At 32.7% G+C, this 13301-nt stretch overlaps 1 protein-coding gene across 6 annotated transcripts in view; it reads left to right on the top strand.

Annotated features, from left to right (window-relative positions):
* The window catches only part of PTBP3 (polypyrimidine tract binding protein 3), a 107402-nt gene that overhangs the window by 66177 nt on the left and 27924 nt on the right, over nt 1-13301 (top strand). For all 6 annotated transcript variants that reach the window (XM_023497386.2, XM_031942937.1, XM_031942919.1 and 3 more), the window contains 3 exons: nt 3350-3519; nt 4812-4958; nt 9256-9420. In XM_023497386.2, the coding sequence (XP_023353154.1) occupies nt 3350-3519; nt 4812-4958; nt 9256-9420 (482 nt within the window). The remainder of the gene's footprint in view (nt 1-3349; nt 3520-4811; nt 4959-9255; nt 9421-13301) is intronic.

Here is a 13301-nt window from a genome sequence, read left to right as displayed (position 1 = left end):
TTTGTCTCATTTGATTCTCATAACAACCCTCTGAATTATGGGTGTTATTTTATACTCAGGCAAACAAAGGTTAAATGATTTGCCTAGAGTCACACAGCTAATAAGTAAGTCCCTGAGACCAGATTTGAACTTGGGTTTCTCACATTACAGGCCTATCACTTTGTCCTCTGTGCTTATTGAGCACAGAGTCCAAAAGAAAGGGGGATTCCATAGAGATAATAGGATAATCTTTTAAGTTTGCTTTTTGTAATATTATTTTGGCAATTGTGCCAAATTGTAGTCTTCTAAGTTAGATCTATATTGGGCACCTAAATGGAGATATAGAGTGCCAGTCCTGTAGTCAGGAAGGTTTGTCTTCCTGAGTTCAAATCTGGTTCCAGATGCTTTGACCCTGGCCAAAATTCACTTCATCCTGTTTTTTTACCTCGATTTCCTCATTTGCAAAATGAGTTGGAGACATATATGGCCAACTAGTGTAATATCTTTGCCAAGAATACCCCAAGATGGGGTTTATGAAGAGTTAGACCCAACTGAAAATGACTGAGATCTGTAATCAACATGAGACTTTCTTTCTAAATGGGAACAAAACCATGTCCTGAGCCCTTTTATTTTCTTATAATTCTATTTTGCTCTTGTCTCCATCTCTTATCAGTTTAAATATATCTATGGCAAGAGTCCTCAGGATCCAGCATCTTGCCTGGCATTTAGAAGATGCTTAATTAATGCTGCTATGAAAGGAAATAATATCTACTATCCTAGATGTAGATGTCTCTTCTGAGCACCAGTTCCATATAACCAACTGCTTATTGAACATTTCCAACTGGATGTTTTATGGACATATCAAATGCAATATATGCAAAGCAGAACTTATTTTCTTGACCCCTAAACTTATTTCTCATTTTTTCTGATCATCGAAGTTTAAAAATTGAGTCATTCTGATGTTTCATTCTCTAGTATTCCTGCTTAGTTAACAGACATTTGTTAATAGACTGTTTTGTGAGAGGCTGTAGGCTAAGAACTTGTGAGAAAATAGCACCTGCCCTTTAAGAGTTTACATTCTAGTGAAAACAATATGTACATATTTCTGTGCAGACCAGTTGCACAGAGGGATAAATATGCTGAATCCTTACAAGGGGGGAATGAGGGCCTAGTTGAATTTAAGAACAAATAAATTTATAATTGTGACATGGTCAATGTGGTTTTATTTAGCATCAAATTAGTAGGATCAACCAAAGTGCATTAAGAGAACCATTGAAAATTTGGTTTTGGCAAGATGGAATTAGTGATAAAACAAGGGAGTAAGAAATTTAAAAGGAGAGGAGAAACACATGGTTAAATTAGTTTTAAGAGCTCTAGAGTGGCATGTGTGGAAAGCAGAGTAAAAAGTTGGCAAGGGCCTGAAATTTAGTAAGGATTTGATGGTTTATAGATGACAATGAAGACATATTATAAGATTAGGATTATTAAAGCAGAGATAGGAAAAAAGAATGATAGAAGACAATATTAAGATAAAGAAATTTTGGAGTCCTTGACCATGGAATTAGAACACTTGTGGAGGAAGGCAAGATGATCAGTATGGCCACCCCTTATTTAACTAAAGTTCAATAGAGACATCAGTTACAGGTTTTGAGCAAATTGAGAAACTAGGAATTAGGATTTTTGAAGAAACATCTTATTGCATGAGTCTATAAGTGTGAGAGCAGGAATTTGGATGGTGAGGAAGACAAGTCAGACACTAAACTATTGAGAAAGGAGAAGGCAATTCTGTGACTCAATAGATAACGGTTCCAGATTCTGTATTGGATTTTAGGATGAATCTCAGAGGAGAGGTTGCTAAATGCTGGTAGGTAATAGAAAGCTTTGATGCTGAATTGAGGAATAAGGATTATTTCTTTTATTCCCATATTATTCCTTTTCATTAAACCATACTGTAGTTAGAGACTACCCTCCAATTAATAACATCCTTTTCCTCTTTGGACCTTACACAACACATGATTGACTACTTTTCATGCTTACTATAGTTATTGATATATGTGTTTTATCCCATTACTAGTCTATGCCTATAGTATACTATGTTAGCTAAGCTTTGTATTTTGCCCAGTTATTTTTCAAGAGTTTGGATTTGTTTTGTCTTTGTATCCTCAGGATCCAGCATCTTGCCTGGCATTTAGAAGATGCTTAATTAATGTTGCTATGAAAGGAAATAATATCTACTATTCTAGAATGGTAGTGTGAAGATTGTGAAAGACTTTAAAAGTCAGATAGGTAATAAGCAAGAACCATTGGTCAAGCCTGTGCTTTTGGGAAAATAAATTTATTTGATGTGTAAAAAATGGAGAGGGGAAAAAGGTGAGACGAAGATTATTTAGGAGATTAATATTATAACAGTGCAGACAAGATTATTATATCTTACTTCTCAGCTCACTGATAGAATAGTATTTGGAATAGAAATGTTAGTATCACTTAAAATTTTTAAAAAATGCTGTTGTCAAAATGTTTGCAGTAGCCCTTTTTGTAGTGGCAAGGAACTGGAATTGGAGTTGTCTGTCTGTCTGTCTATCTCTGTGCACAGAAATTTGAATATTTATTCTTAGGTCACTCCATTTATCACTAGTATAAATTTTAAGTTTTAGGATGCTATAGGTAATTCATTTCATCATTAAACAAAAATAAATGATATAATCATGTCTCAAAAATAAAGCCTTTTAAATGGTTTCATTTTTAAATATTTTAATTTTTGACAGATTAGTCAGCGTTTACCATGAATAGAAACTCAGAAAAGTCCTTTTTGTCTGAGACAGCTGTGGAAAGATAATTGTTGTTGCTTATTATTTTCCAGAATAATGATGAAATGTATGCTTTTTCATTTGTGTACTATTTACTGTAGGAAAGAGATGACAGAAGGCAAAATTGAATATTTATGAAAAGTTGTAAGAATAATGTTTTGGGGTAGCTAGGTGGTGCAGTGGATAGAGCACCAGCCCTGAAGTCAGGAAGACCCGAGTTCAAATTTGGTCTCAGACACTTAATACTTCCTAGCTGTGTGACCTTGGGCAAGTCACTTAACCCCAACTGTCCCAGCTAGTTAATTAATTAATTAATTGGTGGTGGTGGTGGGGAGAAGAATGATGTTTTTTCAAGGGCCTCTCGAATTTTAATTTAGACTTTATATAACTTTACTTTTAGTACTAGTAAAAACACAACATACTTGTGTTTTACTTAAAAAAGAATTTTTAATAGTTCTTTGAATTTCAGATGCATGATTTTATTGCTTTCAGTATGACTAATATTGTATGATAATGTGAGCAGGAATTAGCAATAATTTTTTTTTTAATCTTTTATCTTTTAGCTAATGGGAATGATAACAAGAAATTTAAAGGAGATCGATCTCCCTGCTCTCCTTCTCGTGTTCTCCATCTTCGTAAAATTCCAAATGATGTTACTGAAACAGAAGTCATATCATTAGGTCTACCATTTGGCAAAGTAACCAATCTCTTGATGTTGAAAGGAAAAAGCCAGGTATGCAATAATTAAATGCTCAAAATAATTTCTTTATGTTGACATTTTTATAGGACATATTTATTTTGGTGGCTCTTGCCATTACTATTTGAAGACTTTGATGTATACTTTCCTTGTAAAATATAAAACCATATATAATATGTAAAATATAAAAAAATAAAAATATGTAAAATATAAAACCGTATATAAATTTAAAATTTAAATCTAGTATTTCTTTTAATTCCCTCATAGGAAAATAAGTGAAGTAATTGGTATCTGGTTTAGTAAATGAAGGAATTGATTGATGTCCAAAATATGAATACAAATAAAATAATTTATATTACTGATATTTTGTGTAGCTAGTCTTTAAATGGGAAGGATTTGAGAAGGTAGAAGGAAGGAGAAGTTCCTAAAGTACTTTTATGTGTTGTGATCTTATCCCTAGAGTTATATTGAGTTAAACAACCTCCACTCTAGTTGTCCTTTTTCAGCACCTAATTCACTTACTGCTTGACATTAGTATTTATTCACTAAAAAAAAAGATTAAGAATTTTAATTTGATTAGAGTAGCTCTGTTTAGGAAAGTATTCTGCTATGATTTATTGTTATTTGCATAGCTAATTATTTCAGGGATTTCCAACTATTATTGGGGAATGAAGGAAAGGATGGGATTGAAAGGTGCCAGATATTGATGGGTATTCAAGGCATATCAATTCCCACCAACATTTCTACCTCTATTACTTCTGGTCTTTGCCCCCTTCCTGGCAGGAATTCCAGGACACAAGGAGGCTCATGCCAGCAGTTCTCTCCACCTTGGAAGACAGGTTTGCTAGTTTCACAAGGGCCTTTTAGTAAAAGTAAGGTCAGTAATATATATATTTAAATCACCATTTTTGCAAGAACCTTATAATGAAGGTATTTTAACTCCTATCGTCCTCCAAAACCAAATAAATAATAAGACTAGGAAATGATATTACTTTATCAACTTGGCAACAAGCAGATTCCAGTCATGTGCAGCTCCATTCTCTGATTCTTACATTTATGGCATGAAAGATATCTCAGTTGATTTCTAATTAGTAAATTGCTAGGCAATATAATTTTCACTATATATTTAAATACTGAATTCTGAAAAAAAATTTTTAAATTCAGCAAATTATTGTGGACATTAGATTTTAAAGAATCATTTCCAAATCATAAACCTAGTTGGTTTTAAGATCTCGTGTGTCCTGGGAACCTTATTAATAAGGAAAATGAAATAATTATAATTTATAAATGTATTGCAAACTTTTAAATTTATTTTGTGTTGATTGTAGGCATTCTTAGAAATGGCTTCTGAGGAAGCTGCTGTTACTATGGTGAACTACTACACTCCAGTTACTCCTCACCTCCGAAGTCAACCTGTTTATATTCAGTATTCTAATCACAGAGAACTTAAGACTGACAATCTACCTAATCAAGCTGTGAGTATTTAACACTTTCACTTCAAAAAAATTAATCAGGGCATGTGGGATAATTCTAATTAAAAAAACACATACATATATATGGATATTAATTGGCTTTGAAAAGTGGCAAACATGCATATGTCTTTCTATTAGAATTAGTGTTTAGATTTGAGGAAGTAATATTTTTTAGAAACAGTTGAATTATTGTGTATGCCATAAGATATGTCTTGCCTCATGTTAATAATGGGCAACTTTCTCATCTTTGAAGCAAAAGTGTAATTAGTTAACTTCACCTACCTTTCAAGATTGTTGTGAAGATAAAATGAGACATCTGCAATATAAATATTAGCTATTTGCCCAGAGATAAGAATGATTATCATTTATTCTGGAAAGTTATAAAACCCTAGGTCTGCTGTGAGGCAAAGGAAAGCCATAATTTAGAAGATGGCAGATAATTTGTAATAATCTGAACATGGAATGTTTGGAGAATGGTTCTCTGGTATATATTTTATATGATTCAGCTCTGTGACATTGGAAACTTTCTTAGATTAGCAGTTAAGTTTTGTAATTTAGGCTGTTGAAGTGATGAGAACTCTTCAAGATGTTTGTGAAGAATCTTTTTCCAGTCCGTTTTTATATCTACAGAAAAATTTAACCCCTTTTGTGTTACTGGAATAATATAATACAAAATATAGTTATATATGTTAAATATATTATGTCAATAAGGCTAGAATTGAATCTCCTTTGTGTTGAACTAGAAGCCCCTTTAAGGACAGTAAATTTCTAATGGATATTATCTGATTTTTTTTCTTAAAAGATTAGTTATCTACCATTTTAGGAAAAATATTATGTGAATTTTTGGATTAATGGAAATTTCTTTATAATGCCACAACAATTAGTCATAAAAGGAGGAATATTCATTTGTCACAAGGAAATTTAAAAGTACATAGCAAAAAAGTTGGAGAAAGATAGGGTGCTTCATGTAATATAGTAGAATATTTACACACACACACACACACACATTTATTTATTTATTTTGCTTGGGCATTTGGGTCACACAATGTTTGCCCAGGGTCACACCTCTGGGAAGTGTTAAGTGTATGAGGCTAGAGTTGAACTTAGGTCCTCCTAACTTCAGTGCTTGGACTCTATTCACTGTGCCACCTAGCTGCCCCAGAGTTTTTTTGTTTTTTTAAATATAACAAGGTATTGTGGATTATTTTAAACATCTTGTGTTTTGTTTTGGATTTTATTTATTCAGTAAGCATTTGTTTAAGCTCAAGTTCATGCCATTTAAAATCTGTTTTTGAGAGGCATTATGGTGTAATGAATAGAATGCTGATTTTAAAAGTCAGGAGAAGGGGTGGGGGTAGCTGGGGTAGTACCACTATAGTAGATAGAACACTAGCCCTGGAGTCAGGAGTATTTGAGTTCAAACTAGATATTAGACCCTTGGCACTTACTAGCTATAGGACCATGAGTAAATCACTTAATCCAGAATACTTCAACAAAAAAAAGAATAGAGAGAGATAGGGAGAAAGAAATAAAGATTTGATTTCTACCTGTGATTGTGACCATGGCCATTCTCTTGGCCTCTGTTTTCTCATTTGTAAAATGGGGGTGATAAAACCCTTTTATTTTATAAGGTTGTCATGAGAATTGCACTTTGAAAATCTAAAAGTATTGTAAAAAGGTCAGTTGCCATTTTCTTTTTCCCCCGAGGCAATTGGGGTTAAATGACTTGCCTAGGGACACACAGTTAGGAAGTGTTAAGTGTCTGAGGTCAAATTTGAATATAGGTTCTCCTGACTTCAGGGCTGGTGCTCTATCAAACTGCACCACTTAACTGCCCTACTACTGTCATTGAGGTCTTGAAAAAGAACTAAATGCCTTTAAAATTGTGTAGATTTCTTCTGCATGTAGTTCAAGTCCTCTTGTTTTTTAATTAATTCTTGATTGCAACTTCTTAAGTGCCTTTTCTACTTTTTTTTATATTGTACATGGAATGCTGAGATGGAATTGAGGATAAATATGTTTATGATCTTCAATGAAAAGAATAGATAATTAGGGGCAATTAGGTAATGTCTAGATAGAGCACCAGCCCTGAAGTCAAGAGGACCTGAGTTCAAATTTGACCTAAATGACACTAAACACTTCCTAGCTGTGTGACCCTGGAGAAGTCACTCAACCCCTATTGCCTCAGCCAAAAAAAAAACCCAATAGATTTTGAGCTTCTTAAGGGCAAGGACTATCATTTGCTTCTCTTTGTATCCCGAATGCTTAGCACGTATCTGGCATAGTTGATGCTTAATTCATGCTTATTGATTATCTGAATTATTTTAAAGAAAAGATTGGTGTTTCTAACTCATAACTATCTGTTGTCCTCTCCAGAATAATCTGGTTTAGACTTCATGCTACCTTTTCTGTAGCCTCATTTTCCCTTCCATTGCCTTTCTCTTGCCCACCACAGACATCATGGTGACTTTCCATGTCATTAGATTTACCTCAGGTATACTCAGGAAGTTATCAAGGATTTGTTTTAAAGAAATTTTCATTTCTAGCCTTCTTTTAAAAATGATGTGTAACAAAAGATAATGAAATGACTTAATTGGGGTCTGGTTAATTGCTGTTTTATTTTACCTCTAATTTATAATGGAATCTTTAATTTTAAGACCATTTTGGTGTTCTGATTAATATTTTTAGATTATTTCTGTGAGATAAATAAGTAGTATTATCTTTTTCTAGACTCCCATTTTACCTTTGGAGAAAATGAGTCAGTATAAAGATTTTAAAGCAAGAAAAGTCTTAAGAGATTTTATGTTGTTTTTAAATTACATGTTTTTTTTTTCTTTCTTTCTTTTTTTTTTTTTTTTAATTTAATAGCCTTTTATTTACAGGTTATATGCATGGTTAACTTTACAGCATTAACAATTGCCAAACCTCTTGTTCCAATTTTTCACCTCTTACCCCCCCACCCTTCACCCCCTCCCCCAGATGGCAGGATGACCAGTAGATGTTAAATACATTAAAATATAAATTAGATACACAATAAGTATATATGACCAAAACGTTATTTTGCTGTACAAAAAGAATCAGACTCTGAAATATTGTACAATTAGCTTGTGAAGGAAATCAAAAATTCAGGTGGGCATAAATATAGGGATTGGGAATTCAATGTAATGGTTTTTAGTCATCTCCCAGAGTTCTTTCTCTGGACGTAGCTGGTTCAGTTCATTACTGCTCCATTGGAAATGATTTGGTTGATCTCGTTGCTGAGGATGGCCAGGTCCATCAGAACTGGTCATCATATAGTATTGTTGTTGAAGTATATAATGATCTCCTGGTCCTGCTCATTTCACTCAGCATCAGTTCGTGTAAGTCTCTCCAGGCCTTTCTGAAATCATCCTGTTGGTCATTTCTTACAGAACAGTAATATTTCATAATATTCATATACCACAATTTATTCAGCCATTCTCCATCTGATGGACATCCATTCAGTTTCCAGTTTCTAGCCACTACAAAAAGGGCTGCCACAAACATTCGTGCACATACAGGTCCCTTTCCCTTCTTTTTAATCTCTTTGGGATATAAGCCCTGTAGTAACACTGCTGGATCAAAGGGTATGCACAGTTTGATAACTTTTTGAGCATAGTTCCAAACTACTCTCCAGAATGGTTGGATTCGTTCATAACTCCACCAACAATGCATCAATGTCTCAGTTTTCCCGCATCCCCTCCAACAATCATCATTATTTTTTCCTGTCATCTTAGCCAATCTGACAGGTGTCTAGTGGTATCTTAGAGTTGTCTTATAAATTACATGTTTTTAAATATGAGGTTGAGAGAACAGAGGAATAAGTATATGCCATATTTAGTATCTTGTTACTTGGTACTTATTTTGCTTAGAAACAAACATTATTTGATTTGTTAGTTAAATTTTACTATTTGGCACATTGGATGATGTGAAGGTTTGGATGATAGCAAACAATTAGGATTGGGAGATGACTTTTTTTTAAGGCTACTATCTTCTGGTATCTATTCTTTTAGTTAAAATAAAAATAATTCCTTGTAGGGAAATTGTCCCCTTGGACTATTTTCACATCTATTATCAAAGAGAAATTAAATGATTTTTCTCTTAAGTTGAATAATCTTTTGGATTTTAACCAGAATTTGGGTGGACCTAACTTACCTTAGGTCCCCTAATCCCCAAGGTATAGTATATAAACTGCTTTATAATAGTCTCTGCTTTACTTGTGTATTTATATATCTAATCACTGAATTTTTAAAAGAAATTCTCATTTTGGATTGTTTGATAGAGAGCTCAAGCTGCATTGCAAGCCGTGAATGCTGTCCAGTCTGGAAGTCTGGCCCTCCCTGCAGCCCAAGGCAATGAAGGTGGAGTTCTTCCTGGGCAAAGCCCTGTTCTTCGAATAATTGTGGAAAACCTCTTTTACCCTGTTTCTCTTGAAGTACTCTATCAGGTAAGGAGAAATAAGAAAGGGAATAGTATACAAATCTGATTTTGCTACTTGTTTCAGTTATTAATTATCTGCCACATTTTGTTTTTGTTTTTGTTTTTGTTTTTTTAAAGTGTTTTTCCCCCTCTTTTAAGAGAGATTATTTCTTCATAATGACACCTCAGCAGAACTCTTCATTTAGCAAAAAGTTCAGCTAAACAAAACAAATACATAAATTGGACACAATTTTGAGATCAATGAATTATTCTTAAGGTATCTCAAAGGGACAATACCAGAAGTGTAGAATTTATTATTTTTTTTAATTCCTAGGAAAAAATATCAATAAATTATCATCTTTTTCTCTACCAGTATTCTCATTTATATACATTATTTTTGAAAATAATTGACATTTATTGGTGGCATTCTTGATTAAGTGTATTAAAAATGAAAGACAGGTTTTCATAAGCAATTTTCTATTGCAGTTCATGGCTTTACCATCATAAAATTAACTAAAAACCTTGAAGGATATACATTTTCACTGTATTGTTTTTTGACTATAAAAATGTACTTGATTGAGCTTGAGGAAAATGCTGTGGCTGTCATCCAGCAAAGTATTTACCATCTGTATCTCAGAATTATATAAAATATATTAAAAAGCTGGTAACTGTTTAGTGTATTCAGTTATTAATTATCATATGAAGCTTAAAACTGGGAGATCTATACTTACCAGAAGATTAATGCATTACAGACTATGATTTATGCTGGATAAATGGCATGAAATCTATTATCAAGAAACTGTCTTAATTGAAAAAGATGACTATTGGTCACATGTTGAAAGTGTGAGATAATTGTTAAAGTCTATATCTTGCATATGTAGAGTAATTATGTCAAAGGAAGCTACCAGTAGAAGAGGAAGAAGACTCACACAGTTTGTACAGAGGGTAGATGGTGATTTTCATCTCTGGAGCTTAGTATTTATATTGATGGGGTTACATCCATTTTAGTATATTATAATTTATCAGGTTTCATTCTTGTTATTAATTATCTATTTTTCCAAGTAATTGCAAAGTTCAGGCAATTTTGAGGGAAATTTTTTAATTGGTTACCTGTGTTAAATACATACTGAATATCTGTTTGAGTAGCAACATGAACATTTTATTTAATCTAATGAATTAAGGATTCTTTCTAGTTGGCAGTAACTACATTTTATCAGATGTTGCTTCAATTGTAAAATGTTATTTCTAGTTCCTAATAAAAACACTATAACTTAAACAATATCTAATCATAAACTATTTTCAAAGAATGCCTGTACATGTTATTACTTTTTAGGGAAACATGGTTTCAAAAGCAGGTTTCACTATTTTTTTTTTTTTAATACATATGTCGATCTGAACTTATTTTGATACTTGCTATTTTTTACAAAGTTGTTTAGTTATGATTGGGATATATATATGTCTGTGTGTGTGTGTACATATACGTATATATACATACACATAAATATAGATATACATATACACACACATATAAATATATACATATATACCCATATGGACACAGTTTATATATGTATGTGCATAAATAGAGTTCTAAGTTGTGTCCAAACTAGAATTTTTTTGTTTTTTGGAGCATTGAGAAAATGTAACCTACAAATGCTCCCACCCCTCCAAGCTTTGCTTCAGCTCTCATGAATCAGCAATATGTATGCTAATTTTTCACTTGGCTATTTTAGACATAGCATTATGCTTACAAGAGACCAAACCATTTGTCTTTCCATATCAGGTTAAATGGTATCTGAAAGTAATTATGGTGGCATTTAATATTTTAAAAAGGCAATAATACTAATAACATATAAAAGTATGTGGGATTTTTCCTTTATAAAAAACTTTACAAAATTTTTACAAACAAGTTGTTACCAAGGGGCTTATTATTGTTAGAAATATTTTAATCTCTTAAGTACTTTATAAGTAAATGCCAGTAATCTTTTTTCTTAGCAATGTTTGCCAAGTTGTATCTAAAATAAAATAGCCCACTCTTAATCTTTAATCCTTTATATGTGTTTAATGCGTGATTAATTCACTTTTTATCTGAAAAACAATTATATTTATAAGAGATACTTGGGTTTTATGAGTACATAAATTTATATACTGGCAAAAAGTTTGTTGGTACAATTGGTACAAGTAAAAACTGAATTGAAAAGGAAAAATTCTTACAGTAAATATTTGGATGATTTCAGATAGGCTGCAGTATGCTATAAAATATGCCATAAGAATCATGCATGAAGCTTCCATTAGTGTGATACTCACTGAATTAATAATAATTAATGAGAATTGAGAAACCCTGCCTTACCCAGCTGCTATGATTTCCTCAAATCCCACCATTAAGGCTACTGTTTGACATATATACATACATACATACATACATACTACATAATTATCAGATAGTAGTGACTTTTGCTGTTAAATATAAGAATCTTTCAGCAACTTCTTTTGATTTCTGCTGTCATTCTCATAATTTAGGCTATGATTTTATATATAAATTATTTTGACAGCCTCCCATTTTCCTTTTTTTCATCCCCCTCCTTTCATATAACCTTTAGATTGTCTTTAAACTTTTTTAATCAATATTCATCTTTAGAAACTCATAATTGTTTCCTTTTTATACAGAGTTTAGTCCTAGTATCAAAGATTTCCTTCTTAATATGGGCCCACTCTTTTTCCTCCTTACCCCCACACATAGAAACTCTCCATTCCTATTAAAAATTGATTGGATGATCATTAGTCCAAATCTTTCATTTTATAGATGAGGGTATTGAGCTGAAAGTGACATGTCACATTGGTTAATAAAGTAGTCAGATATTACTGTTGCCTAAATCTACCCTACTCATTTTCATTTTACTATGGTTCTCTGATTCAATCTTTTAGATAATCTGATTTTACCAATCATGCATCTTTCCTTCCTTCTTCTTTCCCACCTCAAAACTCCTATCTCTTGTTTTGATGTACTCTTTTTCTCCTAGCAAATATCTTCAAGTGTTCTCTAAAACAAAATCTCAAACTTTCCTTTGACTCTGCTATTTTCCCATAACTATCACTTTGTTTCTATTCACTTTTATATAATACCAGTATTCATTCTTCAGTCCTGTTCAGTCTGACCCTATCTGCCACCAGTTCTTTCGGTTCTTTTCCACTGATCCACTTGTTGATAATTCCACGAATGACCTTCTTATATTTGCATCCTATTGTACTTAGCTTTTATAGTGTTTTTTGTTTTTTGATGCTGCTGACTCCTGATACTTTATGGTGCTCTTCCCTATATGTTATTTCCTCATCTTCTCCTTAAATGTAGTCATATCCTCTAATATTCTGTTTTTGGCCCTTTGATTTTTCATTATCCACACTCTTTATGGATCATCTCATTCATTCCAGTTATCTCCTACTAGAGATTTGTAACTCTGATCCAGAGCTTCAGCTCCATAATGTCAATGGCTTGTTAGGATATCTTCACCAAGCTACCATCCACGTCCTAAACTCAGTCACAGTTCAGTCAAATAATATTCTCTACTCCTACCTCCAGCAAACAACATTAACAACAACAAAAACAGAAAAAAAAAAACCCATGCCTTTGTCTCATTGTTAACTTATGTTACTACTGATATCTCTATTTTTCCAGTGAATCTGCTTAGAAACTTGAAATTAACTCTTAACTCATCCTTCTTCCCCTATTTCTGTCCCTCCCTTCACATTCTTCCACCCTTATTCAGTCATTTATTTATTGTTCTTATGTTACTCTTCTACCACTGAAACTATCATAGTTTCGGGTTAGATCCCACTTTCATTAATGTACTGATCCTTTGCCAGTTTCTCTAATTATAATCTCATTTATCTCTCATCAAATGCACACATTTG

The sequence above is a fragment of the Sarcophilus harrisii genome, chromosome 1, assembly GCF_902635505.1.
Source record: "Sarcophilus harrisii chromosome 1, mSarHar1.11, whole genome shotgun sequence".
NCBI classification, from domain to species: Eukaryota; Metazoa; Chordata; class Mammalia; order Dasyuromorphia; family Dasyuridae; genus Sarcophilus; species Sarcophilus harrisii.
The sequence above is the reverse complement of the archived record's forward strand: the minus strand, read 5'-3'. Positions and strand labels throughout refer to the sequence as shown.